General features: G+C 42.5%; 1 protein-coding gene across 1 annotated transcript in view; it reads left to right on the top strand.

Annotated features, from left to right (window-relative positions):
* Positions 1-18,889, top strand: part of ASCC3 (activating signal cointegrator 1 complex subunit 3) — a 1,118,804-nt gene that overhangs the window by 386,815 nt on the left and 713,100 nt on the right. The window contains exon 11 of the mRNA XM_082251201.1: positions 8,638-8,814. Coding sequence (XP_082107327.1) covers positions 8,638-8,814 — 177 coding nt within the window. The remainder of the gene's footprint in view (positions 1-8,637; positions 8,815-18,889) is intronic.

Below are 18,889 nucleotides of genomic sequence, written 5' to 3'. Positions count from 1 at the left end.
AGATTGAACAAGGCAACTATGATTCAGAGTGAAGAGTCCCCAGCCTTTAAGGATTCAGCTGACAGGAAGGCGGAGGCTGTGGCCCGCAATGTGTACACTCTGGCTGGTTCGGCGCTTAGGCCACGCTATTCACCATTGCCCTGGTGTCCTAAACTCTGATTGAGTGGGCTAAGCTTTTACGTCATGACCTGGAATGAGAACCTCCTGCCCCTGGTCCAGAGGCTGCAATTTATCTGTGATGCCTCTTTGGATGCGGCTCCCCTAGTGGCTCGGCTCTCTGTTTCGATTGTTCTTCGGTTGTTCTTCGCCGTGTTTTTTGGCTCAAATGCTGGTCTAAGGACCAAATTTTTAAAAAGGCCTTGACTGATCTCCCCTTTCAAGGAGATCACCTGTTTGAAGCTACCCTGGATGACCTCATTAAAGGTCTCACAGAGGAAAACAGTACCTTTATTCCACAGGCTACTAAGGGCAAGGACTTTCATCATAGATGTGGGCCCTCCTTCTCTGCCCAAAATAAGATTTTTCATCCCTCAGGGTCGAATGACAAGGGCTCAAAGCCTTTCAGGGCCTCCTCTGAAGGATCCAAAGAAACCTGGTCTGACAAGCCAAGAGGGGGCTTCTCCAGACCTGTGAACAAGTCTCCTTCAGCATGAAGGTGCACCCTCACCCGTATCGGGGGTGGGGGGATGTCTTCGCTGGTTTCTGGACGGGGACGTCTTCGCTGGTTTCTGGACCCGTGGACTTCCCTGGTACAAGGCAAGTGGGTCACAAGACAAATGGGTCCTTAAAATAACATTCTATGACTTATACCAGCTCTAGAGACTGTTTTTACCCCCTTATCCCATTTCATTCAAATATCCAAAAAGTATAGAAAATAGATCTCTAGAGAGCAGGGGACTGTAAAGGGAGTGATGACGTCATTGAAGGTAAGCATATGCAACAAAGGTATTTAAAATTTTATCAAAATTGATTCATATTTCAAATAATTTGAAAGAAAAAACAATATTACCAATACAATAAAATCACCAATACAACAAAATCACATTTGCAACTGAGACTGCGCAATTCAGTGTATAGACAGTGATGTTCGTAGATGTGGTCCAACACATTTTGCAGAATACTGTTTCTTCAGGGCACCAATTTGTACATCTGCATCTTAGAATTTCAAAGATAATAACAAATTCTACATCTTGAATTCTTTCATTTTCTCATATGCATTATAAATCATATACATTATGCAGACATAACATAAAAATATCTTTATGCTCACCGTCCACATTAAATTGTTGCCATCTCCAAACGATATGACATGACTATGGCCAGATGACAGCCTACTAACATCCGTTTTTTTAACCAGGGTCAGATCTAAGGGATATCAGACCGCCCCTAGTCCGCGTAGTAATCTTTCTCCAAACCGCTAAAATATATAGGCTTTAACAGGCCAGAGTGAGGATTTGCACTATGATCCAACTACCATACCATTTTATATCATATATCAAGTGTGATCATCCATCAAGCTGGTCCACTAAGTCTTTCGGTCCGGCTACAAGATTGAGTTTCACTCTTGTCCCCCGGCAAGGATCTTTACTTGCAACTTGCGCCTTTCCCCAGGTCGCTTACAGGGTCTGTTTGGGGCAGTACAAGACATGTGGACTTCCCTGGTACAAGACAAGTGAGTCCACAAAGCCATTCAGTCCTGCTAAAAGATCGAGTTTCACTCTTACCCCCTGGCAAAGTTCTTCCCCTCCAACTTGCACCTGTTTCTGGACCGCTTACAGGGTCTGTATTGGGCGGTACAAGACCTGTTACTTCAAGGGGTGATTGTCACGGTTCCGACTTGGGAACATTTTCAGGGTTTTTACTCAAAGCTGTTTACAGTTCCCAGTAAGGAAGGCAAGGTGCAATCCTGGACCTCAAGGCGATGAACTGCTTTGTGCGGTTGCAGAAGTTAAGAATGGCGTCCATTTGCACGGTGGTGGTATCCATGCTTCTATCGACATCAAGGATGCTTACCTACACATTCAAATATGTACCGGTCACCAACGCTTCCTCCGCTTTGCCATGGGAGAGGAGCATTATCAGTTTGTGGCTTTACCCTTTGGTCTCGCTTCTGCTCCTTGGATCTTCACAAAAGTGTTAGCCCCGGTGCTAGCATTGTTACACCAACGGGAAATCGCGATACTGACCTCCTTCTGTGAGCAGAGTCTCCTACTGCTCTGATGGAAAACCTAAAAATCACCATACTAACTCTGAGGGAGTTTGGCTGGATTTTGAATTTTCAGAAGTCTGCTCTGGTTCCATCCACGAGGCTGGACTATTTGGGTCTGACTCTGGACTTCGCCTTAGCCAGAATACTCCTTCCTCTGGACATACTCCAGAAATTGCAGGCTGCAATTCATCTCCTGCTGTCCAGCAGATGGTCATCCCTCCGGACTTGCATGTGGGTGCTGGGCCTGGGTGTCTACCTTGGAGGCGGTTCTGTTTGCATAGTTTCATACAAGGTCCCTGCAAAGGGAGATTCTTGCCAAATGGGACCAGACTCGCAGTCTCTGGTAAACCAGATCCGGCTGTGCCGGGGAACCAGGGAGTCCCTGATATGGTGGCTTTGTTCTCTGGCATTTTGTCTGGGCAAATCCTTCCTCCCCTTGTATTTGACAGTGGTCACCACGGATGCCAGCCTGTCCAGTTGGGGAGGCGTTCTCGGCAAAAATTCTACTCAGGGGCTCTGAACACTGGAAGAGTCCAGACTACCGATCCATATCTTGGAACTCTGAGCGATCAGACTGTGTCTGGACCATTAGACAAATCGTCTACAGGGATGTCCAGTGCGCATCGGACAATGCCCTGGCCGTGGCTTATGTCAATCACCAGGGGGGCACAAGAAGTGTCCTGGCGGCTCTGGAGGTAGCAGAATAATTCCTTCTAGCCCTCCTCACCGTAAAAAATTCCTGGGGTGAAAAACTGGCAGGCGGATTACCTCAGTCGGCAGGCGTTTGATCAAGGGGAGTGGTCCCTTCATCCGGAGGAGTTTCATCAGTTGTGTCTCTGGTGGGGCATCCCTGAGGTGTATCGGTTTGTGTCTCAGCTCAACAGAAAGGTGAAGAGGTTTATGGCTCGGTCACCGAATCCTCTGGAGAGACGCGTTGGTTGCCCCGGGGGGGGGGGGGTCAGTATCGTCTGATTTATGCCTTTCCTCCTCTACAGCTTCTGCCTAGACTTTTTTGCAGGATCAAGGCAGAAGGGATTCCAGTCATCTTAGTGGCCCCGGACTGGCCTCGACCAGGCTTGGTACGCCAATCTGGTGCGGCTTATCTCCAGCGTTCCTTGGAAGCTTCTTCTCAGAGAGGATCTGCTGTCCCAAGAACCAATCCTCCATCCTGCTTTACAGTCACTGGCTTTGACGGCTTGATTGTTGAACGCCAGGTGCTGATGGATTTAGGTTTGTCTGAGTCTGTGATTCCAACGCTGTTAAAAGCTAGGAAATTTGCTTCTAGGAAGATCTACCATCGTATGTGGAAGTTGAATATTGCATGGTGTGAGTCTCTTGGGGTTCATCCTGGCTCTTTCTCAGTGGGTCGGATCTTAACCTTCCTTCAATGGGGGGGGGGGGGGGGTTATGCAGAAACTGTCCTTGAGTACCATCAAGGGTCAGGTGTCAGCCTTAGCGGTGTACTTTCAATGGTCCTTGGCCACAAACTCCCTGGTGCATACCTTTCTTCAGGGGGTTAGGCACTTGGCCCCTCCAGTGCGTTCTCTGTTGCCACCTTGGGACCTCAGTTTAGTGCTCTCAGTCCTAAAGGATGCCTCCTTTTGAGAATCCCTCCTTACACTGTCCCAGAAGGTGGCCTTCTTGGTTGCTATCACCTCTGCGCGCAGGATGTCAGAATTGGTGGCATTATCCTGTCGTTCACCTTACTTGGTGGTTCACAGGGATAAGATCCCTGTCTGTGGTTCCTTCCAAAGGTTGTCTCCGATTTTCATTTGAATGAAGACATTGTGTTGCCTTCCCTGTGTCCCAGGCCAAAGCATCAGAAGGAAATTGCTTTGCATGCCTTTTTATGTGGTCCTGGCGATTAGGGCGTACCTGGCAGCTACAGGGTCTTTTAAAAAATCAGAGTGAGTATTTGTGCTTACGGATGTACTTCGGAAAGGGTTATCTGCTTCCTCTGCAACCATTTCCAGATGGATAAGACAGACAGTGATTCAGGCCTATTGCATCAGGGGTCAGGTTCCTCTATTCCCTGTCAAGCAGCACTCTACTAGGGCGCTTAGTGTCTCCTGGGCTTCCGACATCAAGCGTGAGTGTCGCAGGTTTGCAACCTGGTCCTCGGTGCACACTTAAAAATTTTTTAAAAAAGTGCATGTGTTGGCATCTGCGGATGCTTCTTTTGGTTGCAAGATTTTGCTGGCTGCGGTTTAGAGGACCTGGTCCTCCTTGAGGGTGTATTGTTTTTTTCAGATGAGCTCCAGTTGTTTATGGTTGAGCTTCATGTTACCTGGTTGGCTATGGTTAGCCTTGGGAATTGTGCTCTGTTTTTTTTCCACCCCCCATGTTTAACACTGCTTTGGGACATCCCAAAGGTTAAGAAGAATCAGGAGAATCGGGAGCATAATCACAATTATGTGCCACTTTGGGTTGGTCTATCACATTTAAAAACCCAATAAAATACATTTGGTTGTAACATGACAAAATGTCAAAAGTTGCAAGGGGGTGAATACTTTTTCAAGGCACTTTACAAAGGTAGAAACAGTAGAAGCAGAGTACCAAAAATATATAAAATTAGAGGTAGCAAGTACATTTTGGCTAGTGCAATCTTGCCAGTTCAAGATACGGGTGTAGTGCTAATATCTTGAGAAAGACTTTGAAGTTTCTTTAGGAGGATGGATAAGTTAGGTTCGAAGACGGTTATTGGATATTGATGTTAATTGGATACCTAAACAGGATAGGGGTGAATTGAGGGTCAACAAAAAAAGAGTCATGAAAGGCATAATGCATTTAATATTGTTATCGAGGCAGATGTCTTGCATACAAGATTTTGTATAGTTTACCTTTAAGAGGGAGATAGCACTAAACTGGTCTAGGCTGCGTTGCAATTCAAACAACTGGATAGGATTAGTCCAAGCAATTATGACATCCTTGGTGCACAGACCAGAAATAAGAGCAGTGGAGCAAATTGTATGTGCCAATGGTTTCATCGCTAAGGCAAAAATTAGTGTAGACAGTGGACATCCCTGTTGGGATGTTGTCCCATTAATAATTGGGGAGGTGTCTAAAAGAAGGCTAGATGTCCACACTCTAGCACTGGGGTAAGAGTAAAGAGTTAAAATGGGCGTTCTTATGGTAATAGTAAGTTCCAATTTCCTGGAGCACAGCTTCAAGATATGCCCAGTGCACTCTGTCAAAGGCCTCTGCATCTAGTAAAGGAAGTAGAGAAGGTGTTCAATGGTGTTGGGCCCTTGAAATTGAGGCTATTGAGTATTTGGCAACATTATTTTTCTGTGAATTTACAGGAGTATAATCCCTATATAATACATTTTTTTTTTAGCCAGCCCCTATTTCTGAACCTATTTGTTTTGGTTTCTTTGTATGTATGGATTACATGGGTTGTTACCGACATTTGGTGAAAATTTCATGTCAGTTACACCTTTAGAAATATATTTACCTAGAAAAATGGGGACATGTTCAATACTTATTTTACCCGCTGTATCTTCAGTGCTTTGCGAAAGTATTCAGCCCCCTTGAACTTTTCGACCTTTTGCCACATTTCAGGCTTCAAACATAAAGATATAAAACTGTAATTTTTTTGTAAAGAATCAACAACAAGTGGGATACAATCATGAAGTGGAACGAAATTTATTGGATATTTCAAACTTTTTTAACAAATAAAAAACTGAAAAATTTGGCGTTCAAAATTATTCAGCCCCCTTAAGTTAATACTTTGTAGCGCCACCTTTTGCTGTGATTACAGCTGTAAGTCGCTTGGGGTATGTCTCTATCAGTTTTGCACATCGAGAGACTGAAATTTTTGCCCTTTCCTCCTTGCAAAACAATTCAAGCTCAGTGAGGTTGGATGGAGAGCATTTGTGAACAGCAGTTTTCAGTTTTTTTTTCACAGATTCAGGTCTGGACTTTGACTTGGCCATTTTAACACCTGGATATGTTTATTTGTGAACCATTTGATTGTAGATTTTGCTTTGTTTTGCATCATTGTCTTGTTGGAAGACAAATCTCCGTCCCGGTCTCTGGTCAGACTGCATCAGGTTTTCTTCCAGAATGGTCCTGTATTTGGCTCCATCCATCTTCCCATCAATTTTAACCATCTTCCCTGTCCCTGCTGAAGAAAAGCAGGCCCAAACCATGATGATGCCACCACCATGTTTGACAGTAGGGATGGTGTGTTCAGGGTGATGAGCTGTGTTGCTTTTACGCCAAACATAACGTGTTGCATTATTGCCCAAAAGTTCGATTTTGGTTTCATCTGACCAGAGCACCTTCTTCCACATGTTTGGTGCGTCTCCCAGGTGGCTTGTGGCAAACTTTAAACAACACTTTTTATGGATATCTTTAAGAAATGTCTTTCTTCTTGCCACTCTTCCATAAAGGCCAGATTTGTGCAGTATACAACTGATTGTTGTCCTATGGACAGAGTCTCCCACCTCAGCTGTAGATCTCTGCAGTTCATCCAGAGTGATCATGGGCCTCTTGGCTGTATCTCTGATCAGTCTTCTCCTTGTATGAGCTGAAAGTTTAGAGGGACGGCCAGGTCTTCGTAGATTTGCAGTGGTCTGATACTCCTTCCATTTCAATATTATCGCTTGCACAGTGCTCCTTGGGATGTTTAACCACATCCCGCCTGCCCTATAACAGAATGACGGCAAGAATGTGGTTGCATTTTCCTTACTGGACGTCATATGACGGCGGCAGGATAATGCGCTCTGCGCGCCCCCCGGGGGGGGCGCACATCGGCGATCGGTGATGCGAGGTGTCACACTGCCTCCCTGCATCTCCGATCTCAGTAAAGAGCCTACTGACGTAGGCTCTTTACCATGTGACCAGCCGTGTCCAATCACGGCTGGTCACATAGTAAACAGGAAGAGCCGTTGATCGGCTTTCCTCAGTACGTGCCTGATACACGAGTAAAGGAGCGCCGATCGGTGGCTCCTCTGACAGGGGGGGGGGTCGGCACTGGTAATCAGATCATTTGATTGCCAGTGCAGACCCTCGGGGGGGGGGTGCCACTAGAACCACCAGGGATGCCCACCCATGACCCCAGGGATGCCCACCCATGACCTCAGGGATGCCCACTATGGCCACCAGGGATGGCAATCAGGGCTCTGGGAGCCCCCCATTGCCCTCCCCATCAGTGCTGCCCACCAGTGCCCTCCCCATCAGTGCTGCCCACCAGTGCCCATCATCTCTATCAGTGCCACCCACCAGTGCCCATTATTGCCCACCATTGCCACCTGTCAGTGCCCATCAGTGCCGCCCGTCAGTGCCGATCAGTGTCGCCTCTCAGTGCCCATTAGTGCCCATCAGTGCCTCCTATCGGTGCCCATCAATGCCGCCTATCAGTGCCCAGCAGTGCCGCCTATCAGTGCCCACCAATGCTGCATATCAGTGCCGCCTATTCAAAATGCAACAGCGCTAAAAGCTGAAAATTGGCCTGGGCAGGAGCGGGGGGGGGGGGGGTGCCCTGTATTGAAGTGGTTAAAGCTTGGGAAATCTTTTTGTATCCAAATCCGGCTTTAAACTTCTCCACAAAAGTATCTCGGACCTGCCTGGTGTTTTCCTTGTTCTTCATGATGCTCTCTGCGCTTTAAACAGACCTCTGAGACTATCACAGTGCAGGTGCATTTATACGGAGACCTGATTACACACAGGTGGATTCTATTTATCATCATTAGTCATTTTGGTCAACATTGGATCATTCAGAGATCCTCACTGAACTTCTGGAGAGAGTTTGCTGCACTGAAAGGAAAGGGGCTGAATAATTTTGCATGCCCAATTTTTCAGTTTTTTATTTAACAAAGTTTGAAATATCCAATAAATTTCGTTCCACTTCATGCTTGTGTCCCACTTGTTGATTCTTCACAAAAAAATACAGTTTTATATCTTTATGTTTGAAGCCTGAAATGTGGCAAAATGTCTCAAAGTTCAAGGGGGCCGAATGCTTTCGCAAGGCACTGTATGTCACAGATACATTTAGTATATAAAGACAAAAAAGGGTCTACTAAATTGTGATGTGACAAATTGCTAACAAATCTTGTTAATATGCATGTAAACACAAAAAAGCTAGTAACAATTTGCAGGTTTCTTACTTCATAGACAAAAAAAAAATGTTCACTCTTAACCAATTTTGTGCTTGTTTGTGGGCAATCTGCAAAGAATTAACATTTTCAATACTGAAATACTGTGCTGGAATTGTTTTATATTCTCTATCCAGAGAAATATGTGTAAAGAGTGTACTATTCAAGTGTAAAACAGTGTCTGGGATACTGCAAAAACATTTAACCTAGCTTTTAAGTTTCAGGGGGACCTAACAGAAAATAAAAAAATCCTTGCTAATCATTATATTTATGTTTCTCGGATATAGAATGTGATTTTATTTTTGACATATACTTTCTCTATCATTTAAGGTGGAATCCACACAGAGTATGATAAGAATCCTGGGCCTGTCTGCAACTCTTCCAAACTACCTTGATGTGGCTTCATTTCTTCATGTCAATCCATTTATTGGCCTTTTCTACTTTGATGGACGATTCCGACCTGTTCCTCTTGGACAGACATTTATTGGAATAAAGTCAACCAACAAGGCAAGTAGAAATGTTGTTATCTGAACACAGAGAGGCTAATTTAGCTGAAAATCATTTTGTGTTAATTACTGTGTCGGTGTACCCCAGATGCTTCCAATATCATAACTCCTGCGTGAAAAAACAATTATAGCATTCTTGTAAAGTTTCCAACTCATTCATTTCTTATTTTAGTCATTCCACACATTACTCTGCAGTGTCTAATATTTCCTAATACTTTACATATGCTTGTTATGTCTTTTTATAAATACAGTGGGTATAGAAAAAAATCACCCACCCCCCCTCCTTTAAACTAATTACATTATGTTGCTTTGCAGCCTAAAATAAGGACAGACACCGTTTTTGTTTTATCTAGCTATATTTACTTAGTGCAACTTTTAACATCTAAGTGAAAGACATAACACCTACATGACAAAAAAAAACCAGTATCACTGAGTTGGAAAAAGGATCACCCCCCACTCCTAAAAAATAAAACATAACTTGCAAACTCAATCGGATGTAGCTAATCACCTCCCAATACACACACACACACACAGCCATTTGATTTTCAACTGTGATCAACTGTGGTCATTTTGATTAGCTCAGTGTAAGAAGAGATTTCCTGGACCATTTCAGTCTCTGGTAGTGCAACTTAAGCAAACATTCAACTATGGGTGACAGGGCACTGTCAAAAAGATCTCTGGGATAACGTTTTGGACAGGCACAAGTCAGGAGATACAAAAAAAAAGAGATTTCAAATGGGAGGGTTGCAAGCAAAAAAGTCACTCCTCAAGAAAGCCTACCTGCAGTCACGAGTGAACTTTGCTAAAACTTCCTTAAGAAAATTCTGAGGCCACATGGAAAAGGGTGTTCTGGTCAGATGAGACTAAAATTAAATGATTTGGCCTCAACACCAAACAATATGTCTGGCGGAAATCCAATACAGCTCACCATCCAAATAACACCATCCCTTCAGTAAAGCTTGGAGCTGGTAATATCCTGTTATGATGGTGCTTCTCTGCAGCAGGAAATGGAACCTTTGTCTGGATAGAAGGAAAAATGGATGGGGAAAAGTACCTTCAATTTCTTGAGGAAAATCTGCTGCCCTCTGCCAGAAGGTTTTAATGGGAAGAAGGTTTATTTTCCAACATGACAATGACCCAAAGCACACAGCAAAAATGACTGCACAATGGTTAAAAGAGAAAAAGGTGAATGTCCCTGCATGGTCTAATCAGAGCCCAAATTTAAACCCCATTGAAAATCTTTGGAATGACTTGAAGACTGCAGTCCACAAATGATCACCATCAAATTTAACTGAACTTGAACAGTTTTGCAAAGAATTGCAAAGCATAGATGTACAAAATTAGTAGAGACATATCCCAGCAGACTAAAGGCTGTAATTCTAGCAAAAGGTGGTTTATCAAAATACTGACACAAGGGGGTGATCCTTTTTACAACTGATTTAGTGATTTTATTTAGTTTTTTTTTTTTTTTTCTGACATGTTGGTGGTATAGCTTTCACTTGAATGTTATAAGTTGCACTAAGTAAATACAGCTGGATAAAACAAAAACAGTGTCTATCTTAATTTCAGGCCGCAAAGCAACACAATGTTGTTGTTTTAACAATTTCAGCTCCTGAAGGTTTACAATTTCAGCTCCTGAAGGTTTACCCCCTTCATGACCAGGCCATTTTTTGTTATACGGCGCTGGGTTACTTTGAATGACAATTGCGTGGTCATACAGCACTGTACCCAAATAAAATGTATGTCCCCCCCCCCCCCCCACACACACACACACACACACACACACAAATCCAGCTTTCTTTTGGTGGTATTTGATCACCTCTGTGGGTTTTATTTTTTGCGCTATATACAAAAAAAAGACCAACAATTTTGAAAAGAAATATATATATTTTTTACTTTCTGATATAAAACATTAAAGATAAAAAATAGTGTACCGCTAAAACATAAAATTACATGTGAATGTAATAAATATATAATGTAAACAACAAATGAATATAAATGATAATTGATGAAAGTCCAAGAAAAAAAAAAAATATATATATATGTGCACAAAAAGTCCCAATAAATTAATGTGAAATTTTCATCCAAGGAGGAAAACACTTATTTGCAAAGCTCCTCTTGTGACAACCACAGGGAAGTGTAGGCAGGGGACACCACTGTGCAATGCTAATGGAAGGCAGCTTGCCAGAACGGTATGGCCAATCAAATTAATGAAATGGCCTCACAAGTGTATGGGTAAAACAGGTAGGCTCCAATATCACCAAGAACAGTACCCAGGAGGTCCAGTCTCCACAGTAGGTCCAAATGGCCGGATGGATGCAGATATGTGTAAAAGATATATATCAAAAGACCATAGCATAATCCCGTAAAACTAATCCAAGCAGATTTATTAAATGGCTACTTACAAATTTGCAGAAACAGACAAGCACATCAACATATAAGGGCTGAAGAGATCTGATCACGGCGTCCCGCGTCTTCACAAAAGAAAGAGAAGAAAAAGCCAGCACGGAAGGGGGTGTGTGGACGTTGCGTCTGGTGCCGCAGACGCGTTTCATCATCAATAGACGTTGTCTGGGCGTGGCAACCAGGCGCAATACACACGCCTCATCTCCCCAGGCATCGCTAGTATGATGAAAATATATATGTATAATATATATTAGGCAATTAAACGCCATCTAGTGGTCAAACTTAAATATAGCATATCTTTATGCATTTGGATCACTGTTTGTTGGTCTAGTGTCAGCAGCTTGTTATTTTCTAGTTTTTTCACATAATTTTTTATCATTTATTAGCGCAGAAATCCCCCCTTGTTATTTTGATATAAAACATTCCCAACAAAAAAATATAAAAATCAAATTTCTTCATTAATTTAGACTAATATCTTTTCTGCTACATATTTATTGATAATAAATACATTTATATTGATTGATTTGCGCAAAAGTTATAGTGGCTACAAACTATGGTATATTTCTATTTCTATTTTTTTTTTTTTTTCTGGTAATGGCGGCGATCAGTGACTTCTAGGGGGACTGGGACATTTCGGCAGACAAATCAGACACCTGACACTTTTGACACTTTTTGGGAACCAGTGACACCAATACAGTGATCAGTGCTAAAAAAAAAAAATATGCACTTTTACTGTACTAATGACACTGGCAGCGAAGCGGTTAACATCAGGGGCATGCAAAGGATTAACTGTGTTCCCTGGGAGTGATTACTAACTGTGGATGATGTGCTTTGACTGGGGGAATGTAAAGATCTGTTTTCCTGCTTAGCAGGAACACAGGATCAGCACATTCCCCTCTAACAGAACGGCAGTCTGCCTTGTTTACATAGGCAGACCGCCGTTCTGCCTTTCTCCTGATCGATCGACTGGTTCTGGCGGACACCGCATCCACCCGACCCACTGATTGGCTCCCGCTGTGTCCAATCACAGCAGGGACAGGTTGCCGGCGGCAAGTGTGCCAGACCTGGAAGTGTCATATCATGTACTAGGTACCCGCCACAGTATATCTGCGTGGGAGCGGTCACCAAGCTGTTAAAGGGGGGTGACTCTTATCTATACCCACTGTATATAGTACTTGTTAGGTTATTTTTCCATTCAAATACTATTTCTTAAAACATAAACTTGGGAGTTCAATAACACATTAACAACACTTTTACTTCCTTTAAAACTACTGTCCCTAATTCATTTAAACATTTATGTCTGTTTTGGTAACATTACCGACACATGTGCCACATTTAGGTAGTTATAACTACTGCCACTTTAGAAACCTGTCGCTATAGCAGCAACACATTCTTAACTAATTGACCCCTAGGCCAAGTCTGACATTTCTATCATACATGTAAAAATCCTAATTTCTTTTTGTTAGAAAATTATTTAGAACCCCCAAACATTATCAGAGGCCCTAGAAAAAAAGTGGTCGGTGTTGCAATTTTGTATGTCACACAATATTTGTGCAGCAGGTTTTCAAACAGTTTTTGGAGAAAATACACTTTAATGAACTTCAATGCCCAAAAACACAATATAATACTAAATTGTTTGTGAAGATGAAAAAGATGACGTTACGCCAAATTAATAGAAACCTAACATGTCACGATTTAAAAATTGCAAACGCCAGTGAAATGGCGACAAAGTATGGTACTCCCAAATCTCCATGGAAGACAATTTAAAAGCCAGGTTACCAGTTTAGAGTTACTCAGGAGGGCTGGTGCTAGAATTATTGTTCTCGCTGTAACATTCGCAGGGATACCTCTAATGTGGTGCAAACGCTGTTTACATATGCATGCGGAGCCTACATATGTGTTCACTTTTGTGCGCAAGCATATGGGGGTTTATTTAAATCTATTTTTTTTATATTTTATTTACATTTTTCTACATTATTTTTTATTTTATTTATCACTTTTATTGCTATCGCATGAATGAACAACATCCCCTATATTGCAATTGACAGTGACAGGTGCTCTTTACTGAGACATCTTGGGTCTATTAAACCCCAGATCTCTCCTCTGGCCTTAAAGGAATTTGATCAAATTATGCATGGTTTGATCAGATGCTTTCACAAGCCAGTAACAGCCTGTTTACATCTGAGCAAAACTGAAAGTGACAAAATCCTTGTCGCTTCTTGTTTCTTAGACTATGATGATCAGGGTACTTCCGGTTCTTGGTCATCTCTATGGTAAGCCACCTGAACCACTGGCTTCAGTTCCAGGCTCTCTTGTAGAATAGAATAGCCTGGAATGCAGTGGGAGGAGGGTGCCAAAGGTAAAAGCGATCCAGTGGTGCTTTAGCCGCAAGGATTGCTTTTACATTAAAGAGCATTGCCAGCTAAAAAAAATTATACCACAGTCATGACTGCACCTTCAGCCATGGCTCAGGTAAAAACACTTCAACCTGGATGTATGGGTAGGTCCTACAGGTGGGAAGTGGTTAAATACTTACTACCAGTTCACAGATTGTAAACAAAGGATCTGTGTATATGGGTGATGTCATTACCCAAATATGACAAAACCTACATTTGGAAAATGACTTGAGTCACTTGGGTGGATGGAACCTGATAGGAAACTGAGAGACTAGTTTTCCATCAAGTTCACAATACTTTTTATCTAGATTGGATGACAGTCAGCATTGTAACAGGTGCAGTGGTTGAGGAGGGAGTACACTGAGGAACAAGTCTCTGAATTGGGCACAAGCCTCAGCAATTTTGGTGAAGACAGAATCTTAAAGCGGTAGTAAACCACTTTTTTATTTTTATTTTTTTTTAAATCCTGCAAGGCAATACCATAATGTGCTAGTATGCATCACATACTAGCACATTATGTGGAACTTATCTTAACATAAAGCCCTTCAGTGGCGTGTTGTCACCACTGAAGGCGCTTCCATCTTTTTCCGGTCTTCCTTTCGGGTTCGCAGACTCTGGCTGTGTGAGTGGCCGGAGCCGCAATGACGCCACCGTGCACGGCACAGGACTCTGAAAGAATGGGACAGTATGGCATTACTTCAGAGCACATGCACTAGTGACGTCCCCAGCTGCATCAAAAGTAAATATCTCCTAAACAGTGCACGTTTAGGAGATATTTACAGTACCAATAGGTAAAAGTCATGCATGGGACTTTACTCCCACTTTAAAGACTGTATGTGACGCAGTTCATGAACTGGCCAAAGTGTTTTATTGTAGTGCAAGAGGTTTTGTCAAATTGTTTCTACCTGACAACATGGCAGTTCAGTTACCATGACTTATTTCTTGTCACATACTATAGGTTGTCTGCTTGCATCTATTTTGCATTTAATTTAGCACAATAGTGGGGACAATAGGGGAGAGACTGATGTATGGATGGGAGAGGAGCAGTCAGAGAATATAGTGTAGCTGGGGGGAGCTTTTGGAGAATACAGTTTTGATAAAAGATGAAGCTGCAATGTAATGTGGATGAGAAAGCACTGCACCAGCGCATGTGTTGCTGACAAGGTTGGGGGATCATAGGAGTTGGTGATGCCAGACAATGCAATCCATACAGTGAGAGAAAAGGCTTTCAGAGAATGTCCTGGCATCTCCTGAATGTTTGCTTTTTTTTTTTTTCTTTCTTTCAATACCCAATGGGAATTTTGTAGTATAAAATTGCTCTGCAACCGCCAGCCTAGCATTTGGTTCACAATTGCGCTACACTCTACCTGAACACAATGGGCAAATTTGACTTGTGGTGCTGCCCATCAAAATCTGCAGCTTGTGTTACAAATGCCACAGCCCTAATGCCTTGCTTCAGCCCTTTCAGGCTGTAATATTAGCATTTGTTTGGGCAGGTGGTGGGTGGTGTGTGTAATTCAGGCCTAAGAGTGTCTGTAATAGGGTATGATGTGGACACCACTAAGTGAACAATGTATGTATTGGGCCCTGTTTCAAGGCTCATGCTCCCTGGAGATTGCAGGGCTGTTGGTCTTACTCAGCAAAGGATTTGTCAGACTACTAAGAGAGCAGCGTTTTTTAGCTGCAGGCTCTTGGCAGAGGACAGGCTGTGTAAGTGGTAATTGGGCATCATTGATGTCCCCACACAATGTCCCAATCTGATTTTACAGTTTAATATAAATCAACCTACAAGCGTCTAGTGAAAGGGGCTGCCTGATTGAATTCAATTTGATCGGGTAGTTTAGGTAGGACCTCACATTGTATAGTTTTGGTAAATGTAAAATTTATTATTTTGTTTCACCCTAAAATGATAGGTGCAGCCTTAAGCTATTGATTTAGCTTTAAAGTTCACCTTTTGAAAATAAAAAATAAAACATTTGCCGGTATAAAATGTGTAGCACCCTCCTAGGTAGGGGCTAGGTAACCTATAGGGGAGACCTTGTCTGCTTATCAGCAGGGTCCAATTTTTCAGTCAGGCTGTCGTGTGTTCTCAGGTGTGACTGTTGAGTTTGGGAGTCTCCCCACTGTATCCAATGAGGGCTCTCATTGGACAGTGGTGGAAACCTGACCAATAGCACACCAGGGCTTGTATCCATCCCAGAGGGCAGATTCTTCTGCAATGCATCATGGGAGGGGGATATAAGTCTGAGGGGAGCACATGACGGTGTCTTTGGGGGGAAGCAGAGTCCCAGGAGGCAGGCGACGGCTGTCTCTCCTCCTGCCAGCGTGGAACGGATGTCCTGGGCGGCTGGCCTAGTGGACAGAAGGCTGAGCTAAAGATTTAAGAGTTGCAGCAGTGCTTACAAATAGCTGCCTTAGCCAAGAAGGCTAAATGGAGCAGTACAAATGACTTTTGAGCCACAAGGAAGTGTCAGAAGTCAGTTCAAGTTCACAGACAGCAAGTCAGTGTTAACAAGCGCCAACCGGCGTTGACCGGCATTCAGCCAGCGTCAAGTCAGCGTCAAAAGGTATTTTTCTCAGTTGTCCCCTTACATTGTGTATAGTCGAGCCAGAGGAGTATCCCACTCATTCCCTTCTCCGATCCAAGTTCCTAAAATAAATACAAAAACCAAAGATGCTGGACTGTTTCTTGTCTCAGTGCTCACACTTGGAGAACATGCTTAAATGTGCTGTTGTTACTAGCGGTAACCCTGGCAGACCCACATCCAGCACAAAGGCTGGAAATCCTGCTACAAATGTATATTTAATATTTTTTTTTTTCTAAGGAGCCTGCAGAGCATCGAACCCCTTATCAGCATATCCGGTTCCTGCAGACTCTCGGGATAGCTATCTGACCATACCTCCAATACAGGCAGGCAGTTACTTGAGAGCTTGAAGATCAATGAACTACAAGGACACTCACCAGCACCCTCATTGTTCATTGAGAACTACAAGCCGCTAGCTGCAATGGTTGATGGTAGTTGTAGTCCATTAATTTACAGGAAACTAAGAAGATCCCCCGCCTGCTGTCACAGGGAGGTGAATGAGAGCAGAGAAGGTGCAAATGCTGTAACATGTTACGTGTTCCACCCTAAAAACTAGTGGAACATGTAAAGTTCCAAAGGTAAACTTACAGTATTCTTTAAATTGGTAGTAACCTCCCATTGGACACTTGTATCTACAGGTAAGCCTATAATAAAGCTTACCTGTATTACAAGGAATATCTCCTAAATGTGCACCGTTTAAGAGATGTTCCGTGTCTCTGCAGCTGGTGACATCACCAGCGCATGCGCTCTGAAGAAACGGCATACCCATACCATTCCTCCAGAGCTCTGTCCCACGGCCAAGACTCTAGTACACATGCGCACAACTGTCATCATCACAGCTTGGCCATTCAAGTGGCCAGAGCCCGCGGACACGGAAAGAAGGCTGGGGGAATGCAAGCCTTGTCAGCGGTGACAGAGTGCCGCTGGAGGTCTTCATTTCAAGGTAAGTCTTTAATTTTGTGCTAGTATGCTAGATTTTCTTTTTTTTTTTTAAGTAAAGTTTACTACCGCTTTGTTTCCATTAACTGATATTTTATTCATTTATTTATTTTGATGAGCTGTACTTTGTATATGTTTGTTATTTAATCTCATTGTTGGGCAACATAATATTTAAAACAAAAGGCTATAGTCCTTCACCCAAATCATATTGAATAATTGGAGATCAGCCTCAGTCAGGTAATATATCACACTGAAAATATAAAGAAAAAAAATGATATATCATATATTAGATTCAAAGTGCAATTGAATGCGATTGCATCCCCCCCCCCCCCTCATTTTCTTTCATGAAATATTATTTTCTTTATCCCACCTTCCTTGCTGTCACATACATATTGCAAGGCTCATTAGTCTTCATATTATTACACATGCTACTTCAAAACCAATCTTGCTTCCTGCGTTCTATGTCAGCAGTTTCCTCTGTAATGTTAAGTATGGTTTTGCAGTGACAAGCTTTTTGTGTTAAGGGTTAAAATAACCTCCTCATCTGTATTTCTGTAAAAAGAGATGCCCGCTAACCATAGGGAGTGGTTTCAAGTTTATACACAAAAGGATAGTTTGCCATATGGCACTTATTGCAATGTGCATATTTTAACCTTCATTAATTGTATCAAGTATCTGTCTATAAAAACTGCCATTGCTTCTCCTTAATTATCCTTACAGATTGCAGTTTGGCTGCACATTTGAATTAAAATGAATAGCTTGCTAAAGACATGCGGTTGTATGCTTAATTGTATCTTTTAAAGTTGACCTTGCTTTTTACGAGTTATGCAATGACAACTAAACTTGACCATTCTGTCTGGTGTGAATTGTGATAGACACAACATACATTTATTGGCCCTTTCGCACTGCTCTGTTGAAAAAAAAAAAAAAAAAAAAAAAACAATAAAAATACAGCTTGACTCCTGTGAAACTTGGACATGTGACTCAAAACAACGCACTTAAAATGCACCTTTTTTTGATGATTTTTGGTGGGCAAAATTTCTCCAAAGATGCAGCATGCAGGACTTTTATAAACGCACAGCGCCAAAGTGCACTGACGTGAAGAGTTCCATAGGATTTACAATAAAGGGACTCGTTTTTCATACATTTTAGTTATGCTATTTTTTTTTTACCCCATAAAAAATGGATCATTGTGAAAGGGCCCTTATTCAGTGACTAATATGTATAAACTGAAATAAGAAGCCTTTTCATTAGTAATAAAGGTCTGTTTTAGTGCCGGTTCACACTTATGCGCTTGCGCTTGCAATGCGAATTTGCAGTGCGAGTTTACCTTGTGTTTTTCAATAGTACCAGCGCGATTGTAATGAAAATGTTATTGCGTTGATTATGTTAATTAAGCTCCGGAGGGGTGGAGCTGAGGAGAAAATCAAACAAAAAAATAAGAATTCGCACATAAGAATTCGCACATATCTGAACTGATAATGCGAGTCCAGACCGATTTACATTGATGTCTATGGAGACTAAATTCGCAACGCAACGCTGTAAACTCGCACAAGACCCTTTTTATAATCGCATCACATTCGCATCTGGATCGCAACGCACAGATGTGAACGACTGTCACGAATTCAATGTGTTTTGTAAATGCATGCGATTGGAGACTATTTAGAACGCATCGTATTCGCAGTACAAGCGCATAAGTGTGAACCGGCACTTAAGCGCATGTTTTAGGACTTATTTTGCCTCTAAAAAT

Source organism: Pelophylax lessonae, assembly GCF_965119305.1.
Source record: "Pelophylax lessonae genome assembly, chromosome: 3".
NCBI lineage: Eukaryota > Metazoa > Chordata > Amphibia > Anura > Ranidae > Pelophylax > Pelophylax lessonae.
Note: the sequence above shows the minus strand (reverse complement) of the source record. Positions and strands in the feature narration are given on the sequence as shown.